Source organism: Anomaloglossus baeobatrachus, chromosome 10, assembly GCF_048569485.1.
Source record: "Anomaloglossus baeobatrachus isolate aAnoBae1 chromosome 10, aAnoBae1.hap1, whole genome shotgun sequence".
In the NCBI taxonomy this organism is placed as follows: domain Eukaryota; kingdom Metazoa; phylum Chordata; class Amphibia; order Anura; family Aromobatidae; genus Anomaloglossus; species Anomaloglossus baeobatrachus.
The window spans coordinates 55,584,037-55,598,905 of NC_134362.1; the positions used below are offsets into that span (position 1 = coordinate 55,584,037).

Consider the following 14,869-nt stretch of genomic DNA (forward strand, 5'->3'; position numbering starts at 1 on the left):
CACACAGCCATGTGAAAGCTTGATTTTTTTTGTGACATGAATTGTTCTTTTGAAAAACATCATTCATTTTATTATATAGAAAAATGGTTTAAAAAAATTACAACTGAGGTGAAATGGTGAAAAAAAATAAATTTAGCAACTTTTTTAGTACTTTCTTTTTACTGCATTCATTTTGTGGTAAGATTGATCTGGAAATGTGATTTCAGTGTGATTACAGCAACACCAAAAATATTGTTTATTATTATTATTATGATTATTACTCAAGTGGCTGCAACAATTTCAGAACAGTATAAAAGAAATATTTGTTTCACCATTTTATGAGCCCCTGGCCTTGTTCTCTCCATGGCGAGTTGACAATGTCATAGACACCATTTTGGGACACACAAAGTTTTGGGGGAAATTGACAGTAAAAAAAAAATCAAACCCCCCCCGCCCCCCCCATCTTCCCCCCAAGTCTGTCATTTTCTTTCTCTTGGTTTTACGGATAAATCGGTGACAGATATAACAAAGGGTCAGAATTGCATTTTTTTATTCTCTCTTTCTCTCTCTCTCTATATCTATATCTATTTATATATTAAATTAATATTATAATTTTATTTATTTTTTTAAATTAGGATGATTGACATTTTTATATTTTATCATTTTTAATATATCATAAAATTGGGACTTTTTTTGTTGATTTTCACCTTACTTTTTTAGTCTCACCTAGGGGACTTCTCATCATACTGTAGTACCACAACACTCAGCATGCACTTTTAGAAAAATATAGGGCTACAAGTGTCAGCAAGTCCTGTTATATGGGTTTCTCATCATTCTGTAATACTACAACACTCAGCATGGACATCTGGGAAAGTATAGAAGTAGCATGCTCCGTCGTCAAGTTTTTCATTGTGCTGTGGTCTATAATGAAATTGATGTCCCCCCTTATGATACTCATCCCATAGTAGGAATAGATGTCCTCCATGGAGGCCCATGCCTCATGGTGGGTAAGGAAGGCGATGAGTATCGGTGAATAACCATTTAATTGATGCTGTTATTGACAGTGGCATCAAATGGTTAAACAGCAGTGATCGGCGCTCTGGTTGCTGCTGTTGGGGCAGGTGATGGCACATACCATCTGTAATTGACAATGGCATCAAATGGTTAAACAGCAGTGATCGGTGCTTTGGTTGCTGCTGTTGGGGCAGGTGATGGCACATACCCTGTATGGAGCGCCCTGACTGTGATGTATATCTACACCAGGGTGTGTGGAGGGGTTCATACAGTATGGACAGAGGTAAAGTCATCTGATATTAAGACCTCTGAGATGACGGCTCAGTAGAAAGTTATAGTTCTTTTCTGGATTAAGACCAATGCTATATTTTTACCATCTTGTGTGTTTTTCTCCATTGTTTGCAGGGCGCTGAGAACATGGCCCTTCTCGATAATTCCACCAAAAATACACCACTTTTATCTCATGATGTGGAAAAAGGAGCGGATCCGCAAGAGCAGGACCTGCCCCCGCGGACTGGAATTTCATATACCCGCTCCATTATTATTACAGTGATTCTATTCTATATGAATCTAGTCACCATCATGGCTACTTCCATTGGCACAGGTAAGTAGCCGTATACCGTGTTATGTCGGGCAGCAACGGTTATCTGGCCCATAGTTATACAATAAAAAAAGAACAAATTTTCATTATCAACAAGAAGGCTCATTAGTTTCTGTGACCTCTATTCCTTCTCTGATTACAATAACCTTCATTCTCTGCTCTTCTGCCAGCGATTGTGCGTTATCTGCAAGCCTCGTTCAAGATTGACGACAGCGGAACCGGATTGATCAACATAGGTAAAATTTCAATATACAATCCTATTCTATAGGTCCCTTGTGAGGACGACAATTACTCCAGACTGGAATCTCCTGACATCATAAGGTTCTACTTTGGTAGAGTTCACACGATGGCCGCCTGCAAGTCTTTATAGTTTCCAATAATCCAAAAAGTGATGAGGACGGGAGACGTTTTTAAGTGCAGAAGTTTAAATAATCCCCAAATCTAAAAATCTGGTGTAAAAATAATTTCTATTGTTTGCGACCTTCTGTTTCTTTCTTCCTTTTTTTTGGTATTCACGGGCAGCTACGTGCTGTTTGCTCTGCTCTATGGGTTTCTGGGTGACTGCTGCAACAGGACATGTATCATGTGTGTAGGGATGGCCATCTGGTCAGTCATAGAGTTCTGCAGTTCCTTCCCTCTCAATGAGGTAAGCTGACTATGAATCCCATTGGTAGAAGCTTAAAAGTTACTTAAAACATGCAAATGGTGAATCTAATCGGGCCCGTTTAGTGCCAAATATGGCCGTCATTATGGCGCTTACAAGAGTGGACACACGGCTCACTCATAATACAAACTAGGAAATCAGCTGTACGCCTCATGCAGACATCTGTGGATCGCGGTCCGATCATCATCAGGCCGCGAGTCTGAGTGTTGCTATCACGCTGGGGTCGGCCGGCCCGCGGACTGACCGTACATTGTGGTCTGTGATCCCCGTACGTCTGCATGAGCCCTAAAGCCTCACACTTTAGATCAATATTTTTCATTGTGCTTCATACACTTTATTTGTGGCTTGTCTCAAATTTACACCTCTAGAGATCTCCATAGGCATATACCTTTGAATATTTATGAATTTTTTACACAAAAAAAATTTCTTTTTTCCACTGTTTTTATTGTATCACAATTCCGATCTAGCTTATATATATATATATATTCGGGAAATATGCCTTACTATTGTTGGCTATAAATATATACTTTATATTTGCAAAAATATAAGATCTTTACAATCCATTTATCCACTACCAATTATAGAGAATTATTTATGTCTCTATTTTTAATATATGTGTTAATTGTATGTATTATTTTATATATTTTTCCACCTCAGCTTTTTCTTCAGTTACTTCCACCCTACCAGATCTCCCACAGTCTAAGGCAAGGCAGCTACCCTGAGTAACCAACACATGTGTATTTGATTATGGGAAGTAGGGGAAACTAACAAAAGGAAGCTGAACGCAGGTATTATCAGAACATGATTAAGACTTAACGTCGAAACGCGTTGTTCTGCTGGCTATCCGACACTTATGCCTTACTTGCTGGATTTTTATATTTGATATTTTTCAATAAAATGGACTTTTAACTTTCCTCCCTGGCGCTGGAAACTTTTTCTTCTTCCATAATATTTTTCATTGGTATTTTCAAATCAAAAGCAGGAGAGGGTCCAAAATTTGTGAAAGTTGGAAATCTTTCTTTTAAGGTATTTCTTCAGGAATCTGAAAAACTTTCTTAAATAGTCACTGAATTTTTTTTGTGTTTTCACAGAATTTTACACAATTTCTAGTAATTATAGGACTGTCAGGAGCTGCAGGGGCAAGCTTTTCAACACTTGCCCCTTCAGTCATTGCCGACCTCTTTGTGGGAGTCTGGTGCAGCCGCATGCTTTACATCTATAACTTGGCGGTACCTATTGGCAGGTGAGTATAGACCTATTTATATTGTTTTAAGAAAGGAATCTGTAATGATTCATGTTTATCTCTGCTGTTTGAGAGTTGTCATTGTTGCCTATTTTGGCAGTCGGTGTTTTCCGGAGCGTGGTCGGTGGAAGGAGCCTATCCCTCCGTGCCTCATTTCCGGGATCACAGCGCCTTATCATGGTGTCATTTCCATCGGATCGGCGCCAGTTATAGTTCTGCTCTGCAGTGTATTCGCTGCTCCCAGTAAGTTTGCCTGATCCTGCCTGTCTACGTTGTATGACACTGACTCCCGGACTCCTTACTGCGTCTGTCCTCTCTGACTCTCGTCCTCCCTCTCCAGTCCTTTCTCTGTTGTTCCGTCTCTGTGTTCTACCACTACTACCTGCTCTCCCGGCTCCCGACCTCGGCTTGATACTTACTCCGGTATAGTTCTCCTCCAGTCCGTGACGATGTTCTGTCCCCATCACTGATTGTGTACACTCTACATAGGCAGAAAGCTGCCAAAGAAAACTGCCAATCACTGATGTAGCTGGGGTTATACAGAGCTAAACATTCAGAGATCTGCAAAATCTGCAGCAGAGAAAACAGATATTTTATCAAAACTACAGCAAGCAGACCAGTAAGTGGTACATCTCTGAAATCGTGGTCTTTGTCCCTACATTATACTGCTCTCAGATGTGCAGAGGAAGACCTGCTGGTGGATTCTCTTGAATGGATCCACTTCCACAACAGTTTATTAAACTGGGCTGTGGTTGCGTCCATTTTGTAATAACACCAGTGTGTATGTAATATCTAATGTCTCTCTCTTCGTCTACACAGATCTCCCCTTCTCTGGGCATTTTAGGAGTCCAGCAGAGTGAAGGCAGATAGCCATAACGTACATGACTGAGGCAGTGATAGATCCAGGAAAGGGTTAAGGAGTAAGGGATGGGGGTTTTTACCTAAGGAATGTGGTGGTGGGGGTGAGCGAGCAGGAGGAGAGATGGGGGCAGGGGCCATATAAGAAATAGGTCCCATGTTAACGTGTCATTCCTTTGTCCTGGACTCAAAGACTGAACAAGCAGTTGTGAATGCCTTGCTGAAGAGCGTTCAGGCCGCGGCTTTGACATGTAGGCCCGAATGGATTCAGGCCCAGCTAGACGAATTGCTGAAGAGTGCCCGGGATACAGCATCTGTCCCTTCTGAACTTTCTGAACATCAAACTCTAAGAAGATCCAGACCTCCTGAGAGACTAACTTCTGAAATGGCCAATAGGACTCACAATAGGATCATAAGTCCTTCCGTTACCTCTAGGAAAAGAGCAAAGCGCAGCACGGCCTCTGATCCATCTTACAAACCAGGAAGGAAACTACAGAACCAGAATAACAAAGGGACAGAGAAAAGAGCCCGACCATCTAACCAGAGAGACACCAAGAAGTGCAAGGAGAAAGTCCAGCTCTACTGAGGTGCCAGCCAGAGAAGCAGCCACACAAGCTACAACTGACGTGACCACAGCCCACCATGAATCCTTAGAACTTCCTCAACAAACTTTGCATCATTCTAGAGGACATCATACGGCCTCACCCCAGGAAATAAATCAACACGGGGGGATTGGCTTAGGACACACAACATTTCCGGATCCGGGTTCTCATTACACGAGGAGTGGTAGGAATCCAAAAAGACAACTGCGCAAAAGTACTTTAACCAGACAAAGACTTCTTCGGCAGGCTCAGGATATGAGTCCGGCAATAAATCTACAGCTACAAGACTCAGAAGAGATTCCAGACAATGACTATGACACAGATAACGACTGCCCACTAGAGGGCAGCAGCACGCAGCACTTCAATAATGGAGGGGCTGTAGAGACTATAACTAATACGTCACGAACGGCTGGTCAACCTAGGACGCAGCCAGGTATTGGTGAGAACACTTTTTCTTGTCGTATATCTAGTGTAACAACACCTGTAATGAATCCAGTGGGCGCAGTTAGGGGTACAGGTCCCGGCAATGTAGGATGGGATCTTAATTCAGTAGTACAGCAATTAGTGTCCGGGGTTAAGGAGGCTTTGAGTCAGTCTAGCTTACCCATAACCTCTTCTCCTATTGCTGCATGGTGCGGGAATGGTCCCCGGACACCGGAGGTGGTAAGTCAGTCGTGTGCTGATCCAGACACACAGGAGGACGCAGTAATTTCACAAGGGGTTCCATTATCTGATGCAGCAAAAGGAGAATTATATGTATGTTTTGAGGGTCCTCTAGGAATTCATTTGAAACAGGAGGTTAGGGAGAAGATTTGGGCCGACGAATATGTGGAAATATTTTCATTATTGCCCTTAGAAAAATATAACTTGGATAGAGTAAGGTTTGATGAGAGGAAAAGAGAGGAACAAGAAAGACGGTATTGTCTCATCCCCCAAACATTTAGCAATTGGTTCCATGCCTTTGCCATATTAGCAAGTGTGATAGGCCAAAAAACTCCTGAACATTATGTCGGCAGATCATCAGCAAGCGGATTGTCGGCAGCAAACAGAAAAGGTTGCTGCTGGCAGTTCAATGATAGCCAGTGCAGATTCGGAAACACATGCAGGTACAGACACGAATGCACCTTCTGTAGTGGAAACCATAGCCTATCAAAATGCTTTAAACGAAATAAAACCCCAACAGCAGAGATTAACCAAAAAGGGGGAAACCCCAATTAGACTCAGGGAGATGGCGGGCTATCTAAGCAGGTACCCCGATAGAAAAGCAGCACAATTGCTGGGGGAGGGTTTCTCAGAAGGTTTTAAGATCCCATCTACTTCAGGCCCATTAACCTGTTCTCGTAACCTTGCTTCAGCTTATACATATTCTCACATTGTCTCCACAAAACTAAACAAAGAAATTGACCTGGGCCGCATGGCAGGTCCATTCCCCAAAATGCCAATAGAAAACTTAAGAGTCTCTCCATTGGGGGTGGTCCCAAAGAAGGAACCCAATAAGTTTAGGCTGATCCATCATCTGTCCTTCCCTCATGGAAGCTCAGTTAATGATGGAATGGATCAGGAACTTTGCACAGTCTCGTATACTTCATTTGATACAGCGATTGCATGGGTTCAGAAGTACGGCAGAGGAGCTTTAATGGCAAAAACAGACATTGAAGCTGCCTTTAGACTCTTACCAGTCCATCCAGAAAGCTTCCATCTCTTGGGTTGTCAGTGGCAGGGAATGTTTTATGTAGACTTGTGTTTACCGATGGGCTGCTCCATCTCATGCTCCTTGTTTGAATCATTTAGCACATTTTTGGAGTGGGTAGTAAAGAAGGAAGCCGGCGTGCGTTCTGTCCTGCATTATCTAGATGATTTCCTATGTATTGGTCCACCAAAGTCATTTGTTTGTACTTCATTATTGGCAGCGATTCAGTCGGTTTTTAAGTGTTTTGGAGTACCGTTAGCATCAGATAAAACAGAAGGCCCGTCTACACTTATCAAGTTTTTAGGAATTTTGATTGACAGTGAAGCAATGGAGTGCAGATTACCGGATGACAAGGTCAGTGATCTGCTGGAGGCAGTCAGAGAAGCTAGATCCCACCGTAAGATCAGATTAAAGGATCTACAATCGCTGTTAGGAAAAATGAACTTTGCGTGTCGCATTATTCCAATGGGTAGAGTTTTTTGTAGGCGCCTAGCTGCAGCTACCTCAGGCATAACCTTTCCACATCACTTTGTGCGGCTGGCTAGAACATTAAAGGACGATCTGGCGGTATGGGAACAGTTCTTAATGGAGTTTAATGGGAGGTCATTGTGGATCAGACCACCGGTTTCAAATTTTGATCTAGACATCCACACTGATGCAGCGGGGTCAACTGGTTTTGGTGCATATTGTTCTGGACAGTGGTGTGCAGATAGGTGGCCAGAGAGTTGGAGAAACAATGAGTTAACACGAAACTTAGTACTCCTTGAATTGCTCCCCATAGTGGTTGCTTGTGAAATTTGGTGCAATATTTTCCAAAACCGAAAAGTGAGATTTCATTGTGATAACTTGGGAGTTGTAGAAGTCATCAACAAACAATCAGCTTCTTCCCTGCCTGTTGTTACGTTGCTGCGTCATCTAGTGCTGCGCTGTGTAAAGTCACATTGTCAGATTACAGCTGTGCATGTCCCCGGTGTGTGCAATTCTGTGGCTGATGCTCTGTCTCGTTTTCAGTGGGACAGATTCCGTTCGTTAGCCCCGATGGCAGAGGTACAAGGCAAGAAGTGTCCGGATTTTCTGTGGTCACTGCCAGTGACACTGCATACGCTCTGATAGAACGGTCTGTGGGTGTAAGCACATGGCAGAGGTACCAGTCAGCATGGAGGGAATGGGAAGACTTGTGTGCTCTAGTGGGACATGATGCCAGGTTACATGACAATGTTTCCTTGTTGTTATTTTACATTAGCAGGGCCTTTGTGGATGGTACTTCATTGTCCACTATTGATAGTAAAATGTCTGGATTAGCTTTTTGGTTTAAGTTGCACGACTTCACTGATTACACAAAGCATTTTTAGTTAAGCAGGCCCTAAAGGGTTACAGGAAAAGTTGTAAGAAGACCAGAGATAAACGGCGTCCGATTTCTTTCCAGTTATTGCAGCAGATACTGAGTGTACTAGGCCGAGTCTGGAGCAGTCCCTTTGAAGTGTTTCTCTTTAGTTGTGCATTCACACTGGCCTTTTTTTGGCGCTTTTGAGAATCAGCGAGTTGGTGTCGAGTAGCTCCACCAGAAGTGGGGGTCTACAAGCCGAGGACGTGCATCAGTACACAGACAGATTAGAATGTTTTCTGGCAAAGTCAAAAACTGATCAACAGGGTAGAGGAAAATGGATCACATTGTTTCCTTTAAGCAATTCATGAGGATTGTAAGTCATTGTCACAATTTCAATTCACAGCAGTTCTTAAAAAATGCCTGACAATATTGGGAGAGTCTCCAAATGCATTCACGTCACACTCATTTAGGATAGGAGCAGCCACAGAAGCTGCTAGATGGGGCTTAGAGCCTGACATAGTTAAAAAAATCGGGAGATGGGAATCGAGCAGATTTAAGAGTTACATTCGATTACATTTATTATAAATGGCGTACATGTATATATATGTGTACATTGTGGTAATCTTATAGTAGTTGTGTCTTCATTTAGACAATTGTGTGATAATTGTGTTTTTGTTTTTTGTTTTAGCTGAACAGCAATGCCTAGTTGGGATCATGGGACATTCAATTGTTTTTTGGGGGGCCTTACGTGCAGCAGTCAGGCCTAATGGCAAACAGTTGGGGTTGCCCAGTTCCTTGGCACGGGTGACATGGATAGGAAAGAGGGGAATGCAGTGGCATCAGCTGTTGAGAGAAATCCAGTATCATGTGGAGTTCTACCGCCCCCCGGGCGTCTTACTTATCCATTTAGGTGGTAATGATTTAGCAATAAGAACATCAAGACATTTAGTTAGGAACATAAAGCTTGACATGTTGAATTTATGGAGGTCTTACCCAGAAACAGTGGTGGTCTGGTCGGATATAGTAGCTAGACAAATGCGGAGAACAGCGCGATCAGTGGCTCGCATCAATAATACAAGGATAAAAGTTAATAAAAAAATAACAAAATTTGTGTTGGAAAACGGAGGGGTGGCCATACGTCACCAGATGCTGGAAAATACAAAGGCGCATTTTGGAGAGATGATAAGGTACATCTTAATGACATTGGCATTGATATATGGATGTTGGGAATACAAGAAGGAGTAGAACGAGCCATTAAGTTGTGGAGGAACTCACTCTTGTAAGGTGTCACAAGAGCGAGTCTTGGCGGGATGTGGTTGTTTAAACCCCCTCTTTGTTGGTTGGAGAATTATGTTTTTAATGGGGTCCCTGGGCCAGAGCTCAGCGGACAGCGGAATATGGGTCCCTGGGGAGGAGCTCAGTGGACAGTGGAATAGATGGGTCCCTGGGGAGGAGCTCAGCGGACACAAGGAAAATGATCAAGGGGTATACCCAGATTCCCCCTTGAGCTAGGTGTACACGGCGGAGGGGGATATGGGGCTGGGATTTATAACAACCACATCTCTGGGCCGATAATCTTGTTTTTTCTTGTTGATGTTTTTTCTTATTAAAAATAAAGGGCTGCTGTGGCCAAAATTTTAATCCACGTCACGCAGTGTGTGGTGTCTTATTTATTAGGTTTCCAGGAGCGCAATTCACTAGTCCATCAGTCAAGCAGAGTGAAGGCAGATAGCCATAACGTACATGACTGAGGCAGTGATAGATCCAGGAAAGGGTTAAGGAGTAAGGGATGGGGGTTTTTACCTAAGGAATGTGGTGGTGGGGGTGAGCGAGCAGGAGGAGAGATGGGGGCAGGGGCCATATAAGAAATAGGTCCCATGTTAACGTGTCATTCCTTTGTCCTGGACTCAAAGACTGAACAAGCAGTTGTCCCACCCACCCTCCCTATAATAAAGGGAAATGTATCAATATCAGGACTTTGCAACACTGTCAATATTCTAACAATGTTATTGGTATTCAACATCATCGGTATTTTATCAACATTATTAGTATTGTATCGTATTGTATCAATTGTTATCAGTAATGTATACAAATTGACAATGTCATATCAACATATTAATATTGTATTAACATTTTAATATTGTATGTTACAGCAGCATTTGGCGGCGGCGGGATGTGGTTGTTTAAACCCCCTCTTTGTTGGTTGGAGAATTATGTTTTTAATGGGGTCCCTGGGCCAGAGCTCAGCGGACAGCGGAATATGGGTCCCTGGGGAGGAGCTCAGTGGACAGTGGAATAGATGGGTCCCTGGGGAGGAGCTCAGCGGACACAAGGAAAATGATCAAGGGGTATACCCAGATTCCCCCTTGAGCTAGGTGTACATGGCGGAGGGGGATATGGGGCTGGGATTTATAACAACCACATCTCTGGGCCGATAATCTTGTTTTTTCTTGTTGATGTTTTTTCTTATTAAAAATAAAGGGCTGCTGTGGCCAAAATTTTAATCCACGTCACGCAGTGTGTGGTGTCTTATTTATTAGGTTTCCAGGAGCGCAATTCACTAGTCCATCAGTCATGCTAATAATTGCGTTTGTAAAGGAACCTTCCAGAGGAGCTGCAGAGGGAAATAACAGCAAATCCTTCAGCCTCAGAAGATGGATTTCAGATGTGAAACAAATATCAAAGAAGTAAGTGTGTTGTGTGTATTGTTTGATGTCAGGGATCTACCCCGTGACTTCTGCATTATTGACATGTTTTTTCCTTTTTCACTTTCTGCAGCCGAAGTTTTATATTTTCCACTCTTGGAACAAAAACTGTAAATTTTACAGCCGGTGCCATCAGCTTCTGGGCTCCTGAGTTCCTGCTGCGGGCCCAAAATATCTTACAAGAGAACGCGCCGTGTCAGACCGACGTCTGTAACTACAATGACAGGTACAAGTTTCACAGACTTTAACTTGACGATTACTGGTGGGAATTCAATTTCCCCCTACACCAATGTTCTTTAAAAAAAAAAAAAAGTAATAAATTATTTATATTTCATTCTTCGTGCTCTTTTACTCATCTCTTTACTTCTTTGCAGTATGATTTTCGGCATCCTTACAGTCGTCGCTGGTATCATTGGAGTGGTAGCAGGGGTGGAGATAGCCAAAAGATATAAGAAATACAACCCTTGGGCCGACCCAATAGTTTGCGGCTTTAGCTTGCTGGGCTCGGCCATTTTACTGTTCTTGGCTATTTATTTGGCAAATATTACCCTTGTGGCAACTTATGTAAGTACCTGATGATTGCTTTGATCCCCTTACTGGGTCTGGGATATAGGAGCAATGTATTGAGCTGTAGATATCATAGACCATAGCGGGGGCGGTCTATGAATAAATGGAAACTGGGGGGATGAAGGGATTAAAAGGGCAAAATATATAAATGATAGAAAAGTGTGCAAGAAACCAAAGTGTATATTATATTGTTCTTTACTCTCTGCAGGTCTTGATATTCATCGGACATATATTACTTATGATGAACTTTCCCATTTCTGCTGATATTTGCCTGGTGAGTGGAGAAAACCGCTAACCTTATCATAGCTAAAATTACATTTATGTAGTCAGTCAGTATGTTCTGTTTCATCCATCTAATGCCCCATAATCCTGACTGCATCCAAGTGTTTGTTCCCAACTAAAATCCAAAATAGACCTGATGCCAGGTGATTAAAAACGTCTTTATTAAAGTCTCAGTACACAACATGTTTCGGGGCCCCTTTCTCAGTCCAGGATGACTGCACTGTATATCCGTGTTATGTATTATGTATGTTCACTTTGTCCGCGTTCTCTTGTCTCGTTGGGTTCAGTGTCTTTCTTTAACTCACCCAGAATATTCTCTTCTTTCAGTATGTGGTGTCTCCCGCAAGACGAACAACAGCACAGGCCATGTCCATGATATTATCCAACCTGCTGGGGGAAGCCATAAGCCCCCTTATCATCGGGGAGGTAAGTATTTGTTACCTATATTCATATCATATATTATGGCTACATTCACACATCTGTTCCTTTCTTACATTCTTATAAAACAGACCATTTTTCTCTCGTGTCATCTGTGTTGCATCCATTTTTCACATCCATTTTTTAAAAAATTAAGAAGGTAGAGTATGTGAGTGTTTATTTATCCATAGACTCTAAATAATAGATCAATGGATGGAAAACTCAAGCATGAAGTATGCCTTCCTTTCTCCTTCTCTTTTCAACAGATTCCTACAGACATTAAAGAGTAATGGCAGTTTAAATTTTTATTTCAGAAATCAATCATACACATGAAAATATGAAGTATTGAAAAATATATTTTCAGAGAAATCTACTTTTTCCTCTTCCCAAACTGATCGTTTATTCTCAAAATTATTAATTCCATGGCAAAATCTGTATTCAGTGAAGAAAGATTCTAACATTACTGGGACAGGAGATGACAGTTGGTGCTTATAACATTCTATGCAGAGGGATAGGAGTTAGAGGAAGAGCTCCTCCCATCTACATAGAATCTAATCGGCAGCAAGGGCCATCCTCTATCTTAGTAATGTAAAAATCTGTTTTCAGCAAAACGTTTGTGTAAATTAAGAATTTTAGAAATGTATGGCGGAGAAAGAAACAGATTTATCTGATAAGATCTATTATAAACTTGCTTATGTTTACATGTACTAGTGTATATATATATATATATATATTTTTTTTTAATTTTTTTTTTTTTAATATGATGGTTACTCTTTAATGGCAGAGTCTGAGAATACGACACAATCTGAGTCTCACGGATCAGAGACACGGATGAGTTTTTAAAACATCTGTTTGTTTGGATTAGGAAAAAGACGGACAATGCAGTGACTTATACAGCGGATGTGACTGCAGGGATGCATCTTCCTTCGTCCTGGCTCAGGCCACAAATCCCCTCATAAGTAAATGCTAGAGCCATCTGTCAGGGCTGATGCACAGTGCCTGTATGTCAAGCGCCTTTCTATCCTATAATTCATAATCATTATGCTGCTTACTGATTGCAGGGTTCATGGAGCCACGTTAGGAATAAGATCCGTTCTGGCTGGCTTTGTGGGAGAATGTTCCATGGTGGCTATTGCATCATGTTATCAATATCGAAAACAGGTAATATTTGACTCCATTCATGATAAAACAGCAGGTCAGGGGCTATGTTAATATTTATGCCTAATTAATAATAATAAATGATTAGGTTCCAATAAATCAGAGTTATGCAGTTATCAATAGGGTGCTGTTGGTATATGCTGTATATTGGGATATACGTATGTCTGGTCACACAGCAGAACAATAAGGTTTTATCTCACCTCAATAACTTATTACTGTTTTCTGAGTACTTCAGACAAAAGCCCTTGACTCAAAGCAATTTTCAAATTTAGAAAAACTGCTCTATAATGCTCCTAGGAACGTTGTGTCCTGCAAATGAATGTTCATGATGTAATGATCGTTTATTTGGCAAATTCTATTAGAGCAGACAATTCAGGACACACTAGCAGTATCCACACACATACCCATAGAAACTATGTATGGACGCTATGCACAAGCAACCTATTCTTCCATTGGGTGCACAGCAGCAGAACTCCAAAGACAAGATGTCCTGGAGTCATGTCATAGACTATCTGCTGGAGGAGGATATCACATGAGTCCTGTCTCCAGACAATGTGTAGTACTGGGGCTGAGGACATTTGGACCAGTTCTGTTCATAGCTGGGAGGATAGAAGCTCCTCCGCGATCTGCAGTGAGGCCCCTTCTCTTTTTATGACAACCAGATTTCCTTGATATCCATTGACTCCTATCAGGGTAAACGTGTCCAGCGAATTATGTTTTTTTCACTTTCATTAACTATACATAACTATTTATTTTCTTTAATTTTCAGATATCCAACCTCACTAATAGACAAAATTCAGACTCGGCTCGTTTGAGCTTTCACAGTCTGCAGTACGTCCTCTGGGCTTGTCCCTTTGTGGTGACCCTCGGAGGAGGATTCTTTCTAATATCTTCCTGCTTTATTGAAAAAGATTGTGAGAAGGCCGAGTTGGAGGATGAAGGTACGTGCAGAAATACGTTCATTATCCACTTGTATTAGGTTTATAATCGTAAATGTAACACCGAGCGTCTTTATAATGTATCTATCTCTATTAACCTATTGAGTTAACAGACAGAAGCGGTTAAACAACAAAGCTGCTGTTAACTCATTATTATAACATAGTTAGTTGTATCCTAAGTGTGATCCTTCCCTCCTGATTATGGGGCTGATGATTTGACATCAATTGTATTTGGCAATAATAATTGATAAAAAGCTGCTTTGTATTTTTGGTGGAATCTGCTAAAGTGAACCTGTCACTTGCCATAAATATGCATTTATTTTACCCAGTATAAATGCTGCTATTCTCCTGAATCCCCGGTGTTTTTCGTCTTTTGTTCTCGTATGTCCCCGTTCTTGTTATATCTCCCTCCTTTCCCTGTAAATGTATTTAATATTTTAGTCAACTGGGTGTTGTCCTCAAGTTTTCTCTTGTCTTAAAAAGATAATTTTGAGAGTCACACCCACTTATCAAAATAAAAATAATATTAGATTTATATAAAGGGAAAAGGGGGCCATTTCTCAAGAATTGAGAATCCCAAAAACAAAAGATTGAGGAAAGCAATGGCATTTACAACAGGTTAAAAAAAATGGCAAATGTCAGGGTCATCTTGTTCAATCTGTTTAAAATTTATGAATTTTACAAAAAAAATAAATTAAAAAGAAATATAAAATTGGGAGGATAAAAGGAGGGAAGAGGGGGGCGTGTCCGGAACTCCATGAGACAAGACGCCTGAGTCCTGAGCTCCTTCACCCGGGACTATAAATAGCACTTTTACATAAGCC

General features: G+C 41.5%; 1 protein-coding gene across 1 annotated transcript in view; it reads left to right on the forward strand.

Moving 5' to 3' along the window:
• The window catches only part of LOC142254335 (protein spinster homolog 1-like), a 28,944-nt gene extending 14,420 nt beyond the window's left edge, over positions 1-14,524 (forward strand). The window contains exons 3-13 of the mRNA XM_075325381.1: positions 1,399-1,597; positions 1,765-1,830; positions 3,238-3,284; positions 3,350-3,501; positions 10,588-10,665; positions 10,757-10,909; positions 11,058-11,247; positions 11,459-11,524; positions 11,860-11,958; positions 13,877-14,048; positions 14,487-14,524. Of these exons, the coding sequence (XP_075181496.1) occupies positions 1,399-1,597; positions 1,765-1,830; positions 3,238-3,284; positions 3,350-3,501; positions 10,588-10,665; positions 10,757-10,909; positions 11,058-11,247; positions 11,459-11,524; positions 11,860-11,958; positions 13,877-14,048; positions 14,487-14,524 (1,260 nt within the window). The remainder of the gene's footprint in view (positions 1-1,398; positions 1,598-1,764; positions 1,831-3,237; positions 3,285-3,349; positions 3,502-10,587; positions 10,666-10,756; positions 10,910-11,057; positions 11,248-11,458; positions 11,525-11,859; positions 11,959-13,876; positions 14,049-14,486) is intronic.
• Positions 14,525-14,869: the final 345 nt, after the last annotated feature.